Here is a 14,681-nt window from a genome sequence, read left to right on the forward strand (position 1 = left end):
ATATATTTGCCTTTCCATTGTATGAAATACATTTATTTTTATTAGACTTACATTTACTTATCCCTTCTCACTTGATAGGACAAAGTATTTGCTCTGAATGTAGCCACCGCTTCAGCTGAAAAGGTGTTTGCCCCTCTCTGCTCCTCAGCAATGTCACAGCTCAAAGGCTGGGACAGCCAGTTCCCACATGAGATCTCCTTATGCCAGATCATTGTGGAAACCAGCTCGGGCAGCTTCCCAGACAGGTGCATGTGTTTCCCCCACAAATCCCAAAGACAACAGAAGACGAAAAGTCCATCCAAAATGGAGGGGAAGAGGGGATGTGCAGTATCTTCAGCTGGTCTTTTCACAGAAATGTCAGTTCACTTTTTCCCAAATAGAGAGCCCAGTGACTGGTGATAATAAGATAGTACAAAAAATTAAAACTGTAAAAGAGGATCAGTGCCATGCATTGGTAGTGTCCAGTATTCACCCCAGCACAGCCAGGAAGGAAATAGTTTGAAACACCAGATGCTCTTTGCAACTGGTATTTTGGATATATTTCCAGCAGGGATTTCTTCCCTCCCCATGAAAACAGACACACATTCTCATTTAACAACTAATTGATTTATTTAACAATACAAATTTCTTTCTACTGCATGGTTTAGCAGAGAGAACTTGAGAAACAAAATTAGCTTCTTTTCTTTTTTTTTTTAAAGTTTAAATGTTTACACAAAAACAACCTTTACTTCAGTAAATATAAAATTTACACACAAAAAACTACATTAAAAAAGAACATAATCATGACAAACCAACAAAAAAAAAAAAAAAGGATGGGAATTCAGTGTAAAGGATCCAATTGCAAGGAAGGCAAGATGGGGCAACACTAACAAGGCATCCCATTTGTACACCTAGGTATCTGAAGTTGTAGGTACAATACAAAACCAAAATACATTAAAATTAGAATTAAACCCTGTATTTTTATACCATAATATATTATGATATAAATACCTGTAAATTCTGTAGGCAACACAGTTAATGTGTGAAATACATAGTTTGCTCTCCACTGGAAGGTCACTGGAGTGCTGTAGGAGCACCGTGTCACCCACGAGTGCACTAATGGTCAGCAGTGAGCAGACTTTGACGTCCAGCCCGGCTGTGATAGCCCCTTGTTTCTTTGCCAATCTGTGCTATTTCTCACACATCCAATGACATGATGAGAAACTCTGGTCACCTTCAGCAGTGATTTCCAGCACTTCATCTCCTGGCATTAGTGTGTTACCTGACTTAGGCATATTCACCTGCCAGATCCCATTTCTCATTCCCTTTTGCACTTTATAACCTGAACTCTAAAGCTATCTTGTAGCTACCAAGAGAGACTGGCTTCTAGGTCGAGATATTTGGGATATACAGTTCTTCAAGTCACCTTTAGGAATCTGTAGAAATATTTAAAGTAGAGTGGACAATTCATGGTCAAAGGTTATGTGATACAAAAACAAGGGACCTGTATAGTGATGGTTTTTAGACCTAAATCTTTAGCATTTTTTTCTATTGCTTTAATATTTCAACTTAACATTCGGTTTTCATATATTAATTGAGCAGAGCATCTTATTGATGGAAGTGCTACATTATCTCCAAAACCACCACGTAGTCAGGGAGACTGTAAAGTTTAAAATTAAGTGTAATTTTAAAAATCATTTAAAGAAATCAAGTCTATTTTTTTTTGTAATCAATATTGTGACTGGCAACCTATAAAAGCTTAAATTATAAAACTATTAGTGACTCTACTTTTTAAACTGTATGTACTATAAAGCTGTATTTTTGTTACTTACAGATGTTAAAAAATTTCCAAGCCGGAAAGTGAAGGGGGAGAAAAGTAGTCTAAAATAGTTTTGCAGATTTTGTTGTTACTAACAAAGGTTCGTTTCCCCCCAAGCTGTTTTTGTGTCATAAAAATCTGATTAAATTTATTCTACTCCTCTCTTTTCTGGGCAGACGATACAGTGTTCAATCATGCTTTGGAAGACCTTTTTCAATGGATAACTGTAGTTCTCTAGATCAGCAAGTCCAACTTGCTTTACTCAGAAACAAAAGCACCAAACTATCTCTAAACCCGGCTCTCGTCCTGCAAAAAAACTTTGTAGCAAGACCGAGGCAGTCTGTTCTGAGAGCAAGACTGGCCCTGAAGCAACCAGCTACATAAACTTCTGGAGCAAGCATATGCAATGCTCTCATTTCAACTTAAGAAAAACCTGAATAGTACTAAATTTAAGAAAATTGTGGAAATTTCACTTGTTCTGTTAAAAACAAAACAGGGAAAACTTAAACAATCCACAGGTGTGCATTAAACATTTAATAGCAAACCCTTGCTTATGTATATTAATTTAAAGATTATCCACAGGGATCTGTGATACATTGGCCCTGCCTTGTTACTATAATTAAATTTATTAAAATATTAATTTAAAATAGGAAAACAAAGAAACTACTCCATGGGGAACATGTTTATTGTGTTTGAGATGATACACTGGGTGCTCTCTGAGCTACAAAGGGAAAAAGGAAATCCTTTCATTACAAACTGACAAAGGTAAAAGTTAAAACAGTTTTCACAACAGCATGTACCACATATTGGAAATAGATCTGGGTTTAATACAAATGACATAATTCCTAGTAATCTACAGCTACCTTTAATAACTTCATACAGATAATGAATTAGGCTAAAATGCACTATAATATTTGGTTGACTTCAGGAACAGTATCCTTAGTACATCACAAAATACATTTTGATATCCCAAAGAAGCAAGACTTGCAAGTAGGCATTTTAAACATAACTAATCTACAGCTACAAACTTCTACTCTTGATAGCATTTACCTTTTTGGGGGGGCAGTATCCCAGTCTTCAAAAGGATAAAAGCAGAGTAGAATCAGTATAACATATACACAGAAGTCCGTATTGTAAAGGCTATAAAGATTTGTTGCACACTGCAAAGTTGCCTTCTGCACCTTCACACTGCACAAGTAGTTTGTCATTTATGTTGCATATCTCTTGGTCCACTGTCTGGCTATCCTGTCATGTTCTGCTCTGTTGGTCAGGTACTGAGTGGCTATGCTTCCAACCAGAGGGTCAGCTGCAAAAGGCAGGAGAAAATGCATCAGAAACCATTAAACAACTAAAACAAAAAAACAAAACCAAAATGAACACATGATTTGAAATACAGCATCCTTTCCAAAATATAGTGTTTGTTAGATCAAAAAATGCAGTGAGACATAGTGGAGCTCTTATCATGACATTTCCAAGAAAGCACAAGAGGGACAACGAACAGAGAAAGAAAACAACAAAATCTGTTATGGTTATGTGCATAGGAATGAATCTTGCCCCAGCCAGGTGCTCTGCCTTCACTCCTGTGGAAGGGTCACTGGGTGCAGGAGACATTCAGCGAGTGCTGCCTGATGCACTCCTGTCACAGACCTGCACAGGACCTGTGTGTGTGAGGGCATTAGGCCTGCAGCACCACACCGAGGGGACACAGTTTGCTTCAAAAGTCACCAGACCTTTGTACAAAAGAGGCTCATCCATTTCTCCCTGACTATGACCACTTTCTATAAATTAATTGGCACCTCAGCACTATTGCTCAGTTCCTGCCCTGACTGCAGACAATTAGCATTCATTGTGTAATGACACTGGTGGCACAGTTGTTGCTGAGAAACTGTATTGCTTCCAGAGGAGTTCCTTCCCTTCCGACAGGAATAAGGAACTCTCTTCGGAAAAGGGAGAAATCTCTCTGAACACCACCTCCCTCGTACTTGCAAGATTAAACCTTTTAATTGCTGTCTTAAGAGAAGAGACTTCCTATGGCCCCTTCTGACATGCAGGGTTTACAATTTTATAACTGAAGAGAATGTTGTTGCTTTCCTGGATCGACCACTCACTTGCTGGAGCTCCTGCAATACAGACCTTCAATGACATCAGCTTATTTTCTCCAATATACCTTTGGAAAAAAAAAGACTTAATGCTATTCACATTCTGTTGGGCTATGGGAGTGAAAAGCGCCATTAAATGTGGGACACCACATCCAATCAGGAGTGTTTAATCCTAAATTTAAAAAATACTAAATTTTATTTAATCTCCATGCAGTCAAATAGGCAAATTACATTCCACAGCAACTGAGTCAAACGACTAAGAGCAGACACCCAGTGAACTATCAGCTCCTTACCTGGGTTGCAGTCTGTCAGAAGAGAACAGATAGACAGAAGAACCTTTGAAATAGTCAAAGCAGGGCTCCAGTTGTCTTTCAGGATGTCCAGACAGATGACTCCCTGACTGTTGATGTTGCAGTGATAAATCCTGGTACGGAAAGTAACCTGGAATCACAGCATGAGAGACAGGGAGAGAGTCATTCAGTGCTGCCCAGGGATGGTGCCCCTTGGCTCTGAGCAGCCACAGCACCCACGGTGCTCCCAGCTCTGCAGAGCTGCCGTGGAGGCAGCTCCACTCTGCTCATCTTCTAAACCACAACTGTTTGAAAGAGGAGTGAGCATTGACTGAAGCCATGGCTGCCTTGAAGAAACCTATCATTAAGAGATTAGGTGTATAAACTGCTTTCACACAGGCCCTCTCTCTGGTACCCACAAAAAATTTAGGACCTACTTTATAGTACTGTAGGTATTTAACAAACACGCTGCATGTCAGGAATGTTCTGATCACAAATGTAAATTTATTGTGGTTTCTGAAGGTGAAGAAATTGACAGAATTTGTCTGCATGTGCAGTATTAGTTGATCTTTTTCTTTCTTTAAAAATCATAAATACAGACCATGAAAATATTTAAAGAATAACATTTAAAACTCAAGTATTGTATTTTTCTTGTTAAATTAGCAATGAAATATTTGTCTTACCCTTCATTAGGCAGGATATAATATACAGCCAAAACAATGCTATTACACTAACTAAATCCATCCTGTTTTTAAATTATTTCAGACTAATATCGAGAGAGCATGTGAGCATCATTCTGCACAAACAATTATTTGAGTGCTTTAATCACATAAAGCACAAGATAAGGAAAATTTTCCCCCACTGCATCAGTTTTAAAAAGAAATCCACAGTGCTTCCTGAAAATTCAAAATTTATCATGCTCTAAAAAAAAACAAACTTCAAGATTTGAGTGAGGAATTTGTCTAAAACTCTGCATCACTTCATTATAACATTCTTATGTCAGAACATATTAAATGGTGTGGGTTTCAGAGACGTGTGAAATACATGGAGTGTATCTTATTCTTTATGCTGTAATCGCTCTGGGAATGAAAAAAGGTATTTGATTTATAACAATGTTAGAGCCACAAAAACCAATAAATTGTACAATATTGTGTGGTAGAATGTATTTAGTTTTCTGAGTGCCAGTAGTGTTTTTTCTGGTAACTCAGTCAAGAATTGTAATGCAGCAGTAAGGAAGGGGAGAAGGGAAAACTTTTAACTTCTTTGATATCCATTAATAAATTACAATTTGTTAAGTGCCCATACTATTTCTGAGCAAGGAATTGACATTTTAGTTTAAGTTAGGATTAGTTTAATTTAACAAAAAGAGCTTTTGCTTAAAAATATTATCAAACAAGGGTGCTGATCTTAGCAGTAGCAAATAGACATTTTATAATAATGGAAATCATCATAGCAATTTACCCAGTATAACACTCTAGTTGTCTATGTAAACTGATTTTAGCTTTTTAATATTTTGCTAAAAATTACATGATAATATTTAATATAGAATCTGGCTTATAACAGAAAGACTTTATTATACATATATTTTAGTAGCTGGAATGAGAAGAAGCAAGCATAAGTAGGTGTTGTGTTGTTTTCTACTACAATTAAAATTTCTTGAATCTTACCTCTTGATCAGAATTATCATCTCATTTATCACTTGGTGAAGCTTGGAAACAGACTGGGGTAATGAGGAAATAAATTAGATAGGATTTTTCTGAGACTGCAAGCCAAGATTTTGGACCTTGTAGTTTTCAAGGGACCATAAACAAATCTGATATTCAGAAAGCGATGTGCGCTCACTTGGCTGCAAGTTACATTCTCCTCATCTGTGAAAAAATGGTAAACACAGCAAAAACCTTACCCTTACCTTTGGTGGCTTGAATGGATAGTCAGATGAAAATGTGATATCCAGGAAAAAAACGCCTCCTTCATATACAGAACCTGGAGGTCCAAGTATAGTAGATCTCCATTCATAAATGTTATCTCCTTTAGGACCGGCACTGCGTAAAGAACAAAGAGGAGAGAAAAAGAAAGTCAGATGCACCTCAGTGAGAGCATTTTATGGATTTCCTTCTCCATTCCATTTTGTTTTATAAAAAACACCTGCCTATCTTTCACGTCTGCCTAATTTCCAGCTGGTTTCAGTGGGCTCAGTGTTTTACATTGCACAAAAGCTGAGTACTCTGCAATCCCTTTGGAGATACAGTAATGAAACAGACTGATTGCGATCTACTGGATTTTCACTGCCTGAAACAGATCCCCAGATCTGCTTTCTTGAGTATGTGGTTGCTCTGAGGTTCTACATCACACCCTTCCAGTGACATAATACACAAAGGAGTTGTACATCTTGACCACATTCATCTTCTCCAAGCATTTAACAGATCACACTTTCATAAAAAATGGGACTTTCAAGTATATTGATACACATTTATTGTCACTTGTTTCATAGGCCAGAGTGAAATGTTACACCCTTGGGCAGCAACACCGGGGAAGGGAGAGAGAATCAAGTAACATGGAATTGAGCTTCTTACAGCACTCAATTTGTCATTCCAAATAACGGTTTTCTTCAGGATATATTTGTGTTATGCCTCTGGGCAACCGGCAATGAGATGAAGAGCCAAAAATAGTTTATTTTAAGAAGTACAATGCTGAATGTGCTTCTCACTAGGGGAAGGGTTATTGCATAATTAAATATTAAAGTAAAGCTTTGAAAGAAAGGATAATGAACCAGCATTTTCTTGACTTATGAGTTATCATTAAGGCTATTATCACACAGTAACCACCTAACCTTCTTGTAGAAAAAAAAAAAAAAAGAAAAAATCAAATATGTAAACAAGTCTGTGTAGAAACTAACCTAATCTTCCACAAAAGGGCCTAAATCCAACATCCTGAGATCCAATACTGACTACTACGGAAAACAACACTGCTGAGCTCACACAGACATGGTAGATTCATCACATCCATGCAAGTCAGTAACACAGCACTGTAAAAGATCCTTTCAATTCTTCGCTCCTCAGCATCTTCCCAGGCACCACCTACATCACACAGACAAGTGGTGAATTGTCCTCATCCTTCCCCCTCTGTGCTCCCAAGGAACAGGCACAGAGGACTGTCATATGTGACTGCACATGAAGCAAGTGACAGGGCACGGCACCACACTGTAGCCTGGGAGTTTCTGGATTATGGAATTGCTCAATACTCAGAGGAGCCTCCCTGCAAGCCCTCCAAGTGTTAAGGCTCTTCCTATGTAACGTCACCTCACATATTTGTCATACATATGTTTGCAGTCTGTAACACGAAATGTTGGACATTCATCCTTACTGGGTAGTCAAATGTGGAGATAATCATCAGAGACAAGGAATATGAGCAGTCTGCATTATGCATCTGCAATCCCCACACCAAAAATTCAGTTATTTTTACTTTAAAATCATATTTGAGAAAAAACCCAAAAGCTGAATTTGATTACAAATTCCCTTTCAATTCATAATTTTCCAAGATGCTTTTTATCTTGTAGACATTTCATGTATTGAATGTTGCAGGCCTTTCATAAGCAGGACAAAATAATCATGGAATTTGGCTGACATCCTATTTAATTAAAAACAAAAAATTATTTGATGAAGCAGTAGCTATTTTCCTGTTGCCAGAATGAAAATGGGTAACAATGGAGTGCTGGCCTCCAGAGCACAGCTAGGAAAGAATAACTACAAGTGATGTCAAAATAAAGTTTGGATCTAAAATCACTCATCTTACCTTTCTATTTGCAATGCATGCATAGAAGTGGAAGAAAGATATTAGATAATTTTTAGGAAAAAAAGGGAAATCCAGAAATAAAGAGGTCCATTTTTGTTGATAGAATGAACCATTTGTACCCTCAGTCACTCCAAAAGATAATTTTATTCATGCTCCCTAAAAAGCAATTAGTGTAAGAACTGAAAATATTGGGGCAATAATGACAATATTTAAAACCCACACAGGCCACTGAAATATTTCAATTAATTCTTGACACTCATCAAGCTTACAGCTAATTAGTATTGTGCTTGAAAACCAAATTTCTGTGGAGCAATTCAATTTCAGCATTATATGTCCTAATAGTTTAATGCAGAGTTTAATGCTCTTGCCCTGTGTGTCAGGTACCTTTCTTTCATATACTTTTAACAGCTGGATGCAATTCAATCAGATTAATGAAATAGATTACTTAAATCAGTGATATTTTTCAGCCCAGCGAATCACTCACAATTAAGTGTGGTACCAGTCCAGTGCCAAACTATCTGGTAATCACTTGCCAAGTCAGAGTAGGGGCATCTATCAGCTGGTAGCCACAAGCTAAGTGCAGCAGCTCTCTGCCTGCTGCTATCTGCTGTTCCCTCCCACTACCACTAGCAATGAATAAAAGGATTGGGCCATAACACGAGAAAGGTAACAAGGTCCCAGTCTTGTAAGAGGAAGAAAAAACTGTGTTTGAAACCCATCCTAACTGCTGAGGAAGAATTTCTGCAATGTCACAGAAATATAAAGCTGTAACAATAACCACACTCAGGTACAGGAGAAAATTTTAAACGTTAAATCATTACATCTGAACGAGGTTCATGAAATTTCTATTTAACAGCTGGTGTCTCGCTGCCAGTGGTGTAAAAGGTACCCCTGCTTTGTTAGCAGATTGAAAATCACTGCAATTGCTACGTTATTGGTGTGAGAAGACATACACAAGACATCACAGTTGGCTCCTACAACCTGTGTATTTCCACTAGGGATCATCCTCAGCCAGCCATACTTGACTTTGTCTTCTGTATACATACCAAGGTAATCTCTTTTGGAAGTAAACAAACCCACACTCTCTATAGCTCAGCAGAAAATACCAGACCTATGCATTGCAGTCTCAGTCTCTGCAGTGATTTCCACGAGGACAGGACAGTGGGGTTACACTTACTTGGATGACTGTAGGCAGAGTGGAAAAGTGCAGTCCTGCCTCAGGCCACACCTCGGTTGAGTACAGAGTTGCAAGAGAGTGTCACTGCCTTGACTCTCCCAACACCCAGCAGAAATACTGTCCTCTTGTTGGGCACTAAAGAGGCTGGTATAGGAGACACTTCTAGAGGCTGTACTTGAGCTCTTCATTCCCAGAAGCTCTCCTGACGTTCAAGAATTCACTGTCCTATTGCAAGCACAGGCTTCAAGCATCTCACCTTAAACCCTGAAAACTATGAGTGACAGCCTAGGACTCTTTCTCACTGTCTGCCACACCGGACAGAACACCCCAGGCAGAGCACTACAATGGGGAGCTTACATGGGTTTTTTCCCCCTTCTCCTTTCGCTATGGAAAGACACAGTTCCTTATGATTTCCCCCATAGAATCCATATGGACACAAAATTATCTCCTAAACACAAAGTCTTGATGGAGCAAGATCATTGTCTGATGACAACTTCAGTGGTTCAGCCACACAGCATACCTGTGCAGCACACTGTTAACAGCCAGCTGTCCTACATTAGCTTACAGGACATCACAAATTCGGTAAAGGTACCAGCAGTATATTCTCAATAAAAAACCCACTTGCTTAATTTTTTACGATATGCACTAAAAAATCTCAGACAAAATAACAAAGCAATTTAATTGAAATGACAAAATATTATTTGCAAAATTAGGGAGGTTTACTTCATACATTAAAGCTGGATTGATTTTTAAAAATAAAGTTAACTGGCTGCATCTGCTTCCTAAGTAAATATTCATTGTTCCACTTTACTGAGGGATATATACCTGATCCAGATAAGACAAAGGATTTATAACCATGCCCTAGGCAAGCTAGTCCACTGAACAGATTTAATTTACAAGTGTGACTTCAGATTGTGAATTTGAAAAGACATGAGGTTAAACTTGAGAGGCCCGTGGGTTCACACCAGGTCCTTCAAACCTAACTCTGCTGAACCCTGGCTCTCAAGTTTCATGAAGATGAAGAACAGCTTTTCCAGTACAGTGTAATGAGCATTCACACGGATGCAGCAGCATTCACACCAGAAAGAAGCCTGTTAAAACTCCTGATGCAGCGGTTACAGAAATCCAAATTCAGCTTTTGTTACAATTCATTAAATCGAAATGCATTGAAGCTGCCCATATGGAACTAGCTGCAGGACGAGAAACTAGGACAAGAAATTTCCAATCTACATGATGCTAGTAGCATCTTGCTTTCTGCACTTGCTAAATTCGCTTCTGTCAACAGCACTCCTCTGAAACACGGGTCTCTAAATCTGGCAACAGAATGAAACTTCACAGTACTGAGACTGTGATAATTAAGAAGAAAAAGGGTGAAGGAAAATGTAATTTAGCTAGATTTGATGTTAACTCTGTGTTATGCTTTATTATGATAAAGAATATGGGTCTGTAATAGGGTACAATTGGGGGGGTGGGTGTGTTTGTTTTTTAGGAAGCTTCTGACAGTGAACTCTGTCAGTGAACTCTGTCAGACCCTAAAACAGTCTTATGTCATTGGTACCACAAAACTAAAGTACTAGTCTACATCTCAAGAAAATCATCGGGGAGTGCCTACATAGCACAGATTAAAGTGGTGGAATATTTTCCCACATTCTCCTCTCAAAAGCTCTGCCCTTAGGTCTGATACCCAGGCAGGCAGAATAATAGAACCACAAAAGCTGGAAAAGACCTCTAAGACCATCACAAAGGCAGCAGCTAACAAACCAAATGAGGCACCTGGAGTGAGAGTTAGGTAGGGAAAGAGCTCCCTTCATCCTTCCCAAATGTTTATCTCAAAACGAGATTTAGCGAAAGTAAAATTCCTAAAGCTCTTCACAGTCTGCTCAATCACAACAACTCTGTCACAATACTATAATTATAATTTTTACAGCAATCTTACAGTGCTTTAAGAGAGGAAAAAGATTTTTTTTATTATTTTTCTTATTTCAACTGAAGATACTAAGGAAAGGAAGAAGGAATGCCCTCAGGTATGATCCACAACCTCGTGCTTCATAATGCTACATAGTGAAGTTCTGCAAAATCCACAACACAGCTTCAGAAACTGACTTTTACAAATCCTACTGTAAAAAAGCACTCAGCATCTTATCAGCATAAAAAGCTTTGTTTTGGACAGCAATGTCTCAGCTAAAGCTGTTGGATGATGTTCTAGTTCAGTACCACACCACTAGAGACTAATGGGGCCGCAACAGATCCTATCAGCACGTACAGTTCAGAAAAATACACAGATCCCAAGTGTAGTGAGTCTGTCTACCTCACCATCTAAGCTTCTGAGCTTGATGGACTCATTTCCAGTGAAAGGAGAATGCCCCAGGCTCAGGTAACTCCGGCTTATCACAGAGGTGGAGATTCATATCTACCATGTAGGATAACTAGTGTGGATGCTGATGCTTGCACCTCAGACTTCCCAGACAATCAAGATAGAGATCAGTGACTCTGCAGCACAAGGAACACCTAAGTACTCCCTACAACCAAGGTTCTCCATCTCCCTCTGGTGACACACCTACTTTTCAATGATTGCATGGGGAGCCTGGCTCCTAACTCGAGCCACTAAGCTCAGTACTAGAGAAAATCCTCCTCACCCTCTGTGCAGTGAGAAAAGGTTGTCTAGCTCTGTTTTCACACACTATCTTGTAGTACACTAGCCTTTTATCTAGCTACAGATACACACTGTCATGATGTTGGTAATTAAAGAACAAAAAATAATCTCACCAAAGGATCTCTGTCTGGTGCAAGCTGTCTGAGAGTTACTCGGTGAAGCCTGGAGAGAGCAAAAATCACTTACCAGTAGTTGCATTTTAATGTTAAACACGGGATTATTTTCTTGCTTTGATATTTTCAATATTTTTTAGAAAATTTGTCCACTACCCTTTTTTTCTTAATTCTCTTTTTCAGTTCTGTGACCTGCATCAAGCATGCACAGAAATTTCCATTTTCTTTATTTTTCAATGCCTTGTTCACAGGGCTCTCTGGAGTATTTAGTGTTCATATTATCAGCACCAGTGCCTAAGCACCTCTGCTTATAGAATCTGGATAGTACATCCTCTAGACACAGAAACCATACTAGTTTCACTGGCAAGAGCTACAAGTATAGCAATAGTTTTAGGACTACAGCATTTTTCTAAGGTTGGACATGTGGGCTGTCTGCAGCAATGTTTCAAAACCATGTTGAAACGCTGTTTGATATGGTGCTCACTATTATTAAGGTTTACAGGTTATGTGCAATCTTTTACAAAGAAAAAATTTCAGTCTATTGTGTTCTTCATATAGCTACAACTGTTCTTATTTTACCTGTCACTGAACTACCTGCTACATCTGTTTGCCGAAAAAGGTTATTTACTGCTTCTAGCAGATCCACACAGGCTCTGTGGAAATGAGGACACACAGAGTCTAGTTCACTGTACAAATCTTTTCTTCTGTCACTTCCCTAAGGTCTATCATGCCCTTAAGACTGAAATCTAGAAATTATTGTTTAAAAAAAAAAATAAAACCTATTTTTTACTCATGGATCCCCTGATACTTCAGCTGGTTGTAAAGCAGTGCAGGACTTCTGCCTGAGGACATGGTTCAATGCAAAGCAAATCCAACTTAAGAGCTCCTCCTGCCAGATCAAAAGCACCGTGGCTACTCAAAGCAAAGTGCTGATCCAACCTAAACTAACTTGGCCAAACTGTCCACATTTGAAAAACATCAACGGATTAGCTTTGTGCTTAATCACGTACCAGTTGCTCTCGTGCAGCCAGCGTAGGGCATAAACCTTAGTCTGTGTGTTCCGGCTTAGAAATGTAATCATGTCGCCTCTTTGGTTCACATCAAATTGTGCCATGAGGGGAATCTGACTGAGTGCAGATCTGCTACTGGTCACGCTACACAGAAAGACATGTTTTAGACTAACAGAACCTCCAGTGCTAAACTTGCCATCAGTAGAAGAATATACACTGTTGTTACCAAACGAAGCTGAGTAACAAATCATTTGCTAATTCCATCAAAGGTGTAATATGTAGATAACTCAAGTTATGTAGTTTGGAAAGCTGGTAGTTTTTCCACTGCCAAAAGCCCCACTAAATTAGTTCATTGCTACAATAGCTCAGCGTTACTTTCCTCCTGGTAGCTCAGCATTACTTTCCTCCTTGTACTCCTGCTAGTTCCTAGGACCTTTCTTGCTACTCTTAGAAGTCTGCTCAGCTTCTTTCCATCTTCCAGAACAACTCTAGCCAATTATGGAGGCAGAATTCCTGTAATTTTTATTTTGAAAAATAACTAATCCCAGAACACAATTTGCTAAATTAAAATAGGAACACTGAATTTAAACCATGTAACAAAATGTATTAGATTGCTTCTGTCTGTGCTCTTGACAGAGGAGTTGTACCCAGGCAATACACAAAAAAGTTTACCAAACATGAGTTGTTTTTCAAAACAGAAATCTCAGGACTCACAGGCATGAAGAAAGTTCCTGTCGAACATTTTGTTTATTTTAAGTAACTTGAAATCTGCATACAAGTCCCTCCCACATGTCTACACAAGAGAAATTATCCACACTACCTATTAAAACACAGAGCAGGACAGCAGTAAAGGGAAACATTTCCTGCTACTCTGCCATGTGTTTATAAGAACAAAGCTGTAATTTAGCATAAAATAAAAGATCAGCTCCATGTCATCAGTGCTGAAACACCAATGGTACTAGTCCCAAAACGTACTATTTTCTTGCTGTTGGTATAAAGCTCAATTTGCACTAAGGCCAAATCACACTCTTGAAGAAATTTCACTAGCAGCTACACAGTTCTGAACTCCCTAACATAAACAAAACTCATTTGGGATACAAGCATATTTTATTCTTCAATGTTTAGCTTCCATACCGATTCTTGCAATTCATACTGAAAGAATCAGACCATACCTGAGAAACTGTGCAGCCTTAGTTTAACGTTTCTGTCCACAAACACAAAACGGAGGCGCTCAGACACAAGATCATTTGCCTAATGCCATCCAGAAAACGTGTGCTGTGGAGTGTGACTGCAATGTAAATCTCCCAAATCCCAGGCCACCACCTTACCCACTGGACTCAGATTACATTATTAATAGATCATTCAACGGGTCTGTGGCATCCACGTGTTTTAGACACCAGTCACCTCCATCATTCACTGCAAAATCTTCATGTCAGAAAGCCAAGTGACACTGAGAAATCCAGTTTAGGATTTTGTACCAATATTTTCAATGACACCTTTAATGACAACAAAGGAACCTTATTATTCCCAACATCCTTTATGCACACCCTTCAGATGCAGGAAGAAAGAACAGTCAAAAGAATTTCACTAAAGGCTCTAATTAATCTAAAAATACAACTGACTCTAAAAATGTAGTAAACTTGTAAATACTCATGCCTAGGAACAATAACTCGGCAATTTTCAACAGACTAAGCCTGGAACTTAACTAAGGCTGTTCAAATGAAATGCCCTGCTATCAATCTACCCCAA

General features: G+C 38.7%; 1 protein-coding gene across 1 annotated transcript in view; it reads right to left on the reverse strand.

Annotated features, from left to right (window-relative positions):
- Nucleotides 1-584: 584 nt before the first annotated feature.
- Nucleotides 585-14,681, reverse strand: part of UBE2E3 (ubiquitin conjugating enzyme E2 E3) — a 58,013-nt gene continuing 43,916 nt past the window's right edge. The window contains exons 4-6 of the mRNA XM_032693667.1: nt 6,097-6,229; nt 4,191-4,338; nt 585-3,104 (exon numbers count right to left, since the gene is read on the reverse strand). Of these exons, the coding sequence (XP_032549558.1) occupies nt 3,007-3,104; nt 4,191-4,338; nt 6,097-6,229 (379 nt within the window). The 3' untranslated portion in view covers nt 585-3,006. The remainder of the gene's footprint in view (nt 3,105-4,190; nt 4,339-6,096; nt 6,230-14,681) is intronic.

Source organism: Chiroxiphia lanceolata, chromosome 7 (genome assembly GCF_009829145.1).
Source record: "Chiroxiphia lanceolata isolate bChiLan1 chromosome 7, bChiLan1.pri, whole genome shotgun sequence".
NCBI lineage: Eukaryota > Metazoa > Chordata > Aves > Passeriformes > Pipridae > Chiroxiphia > Chiroxiphia lanceolata.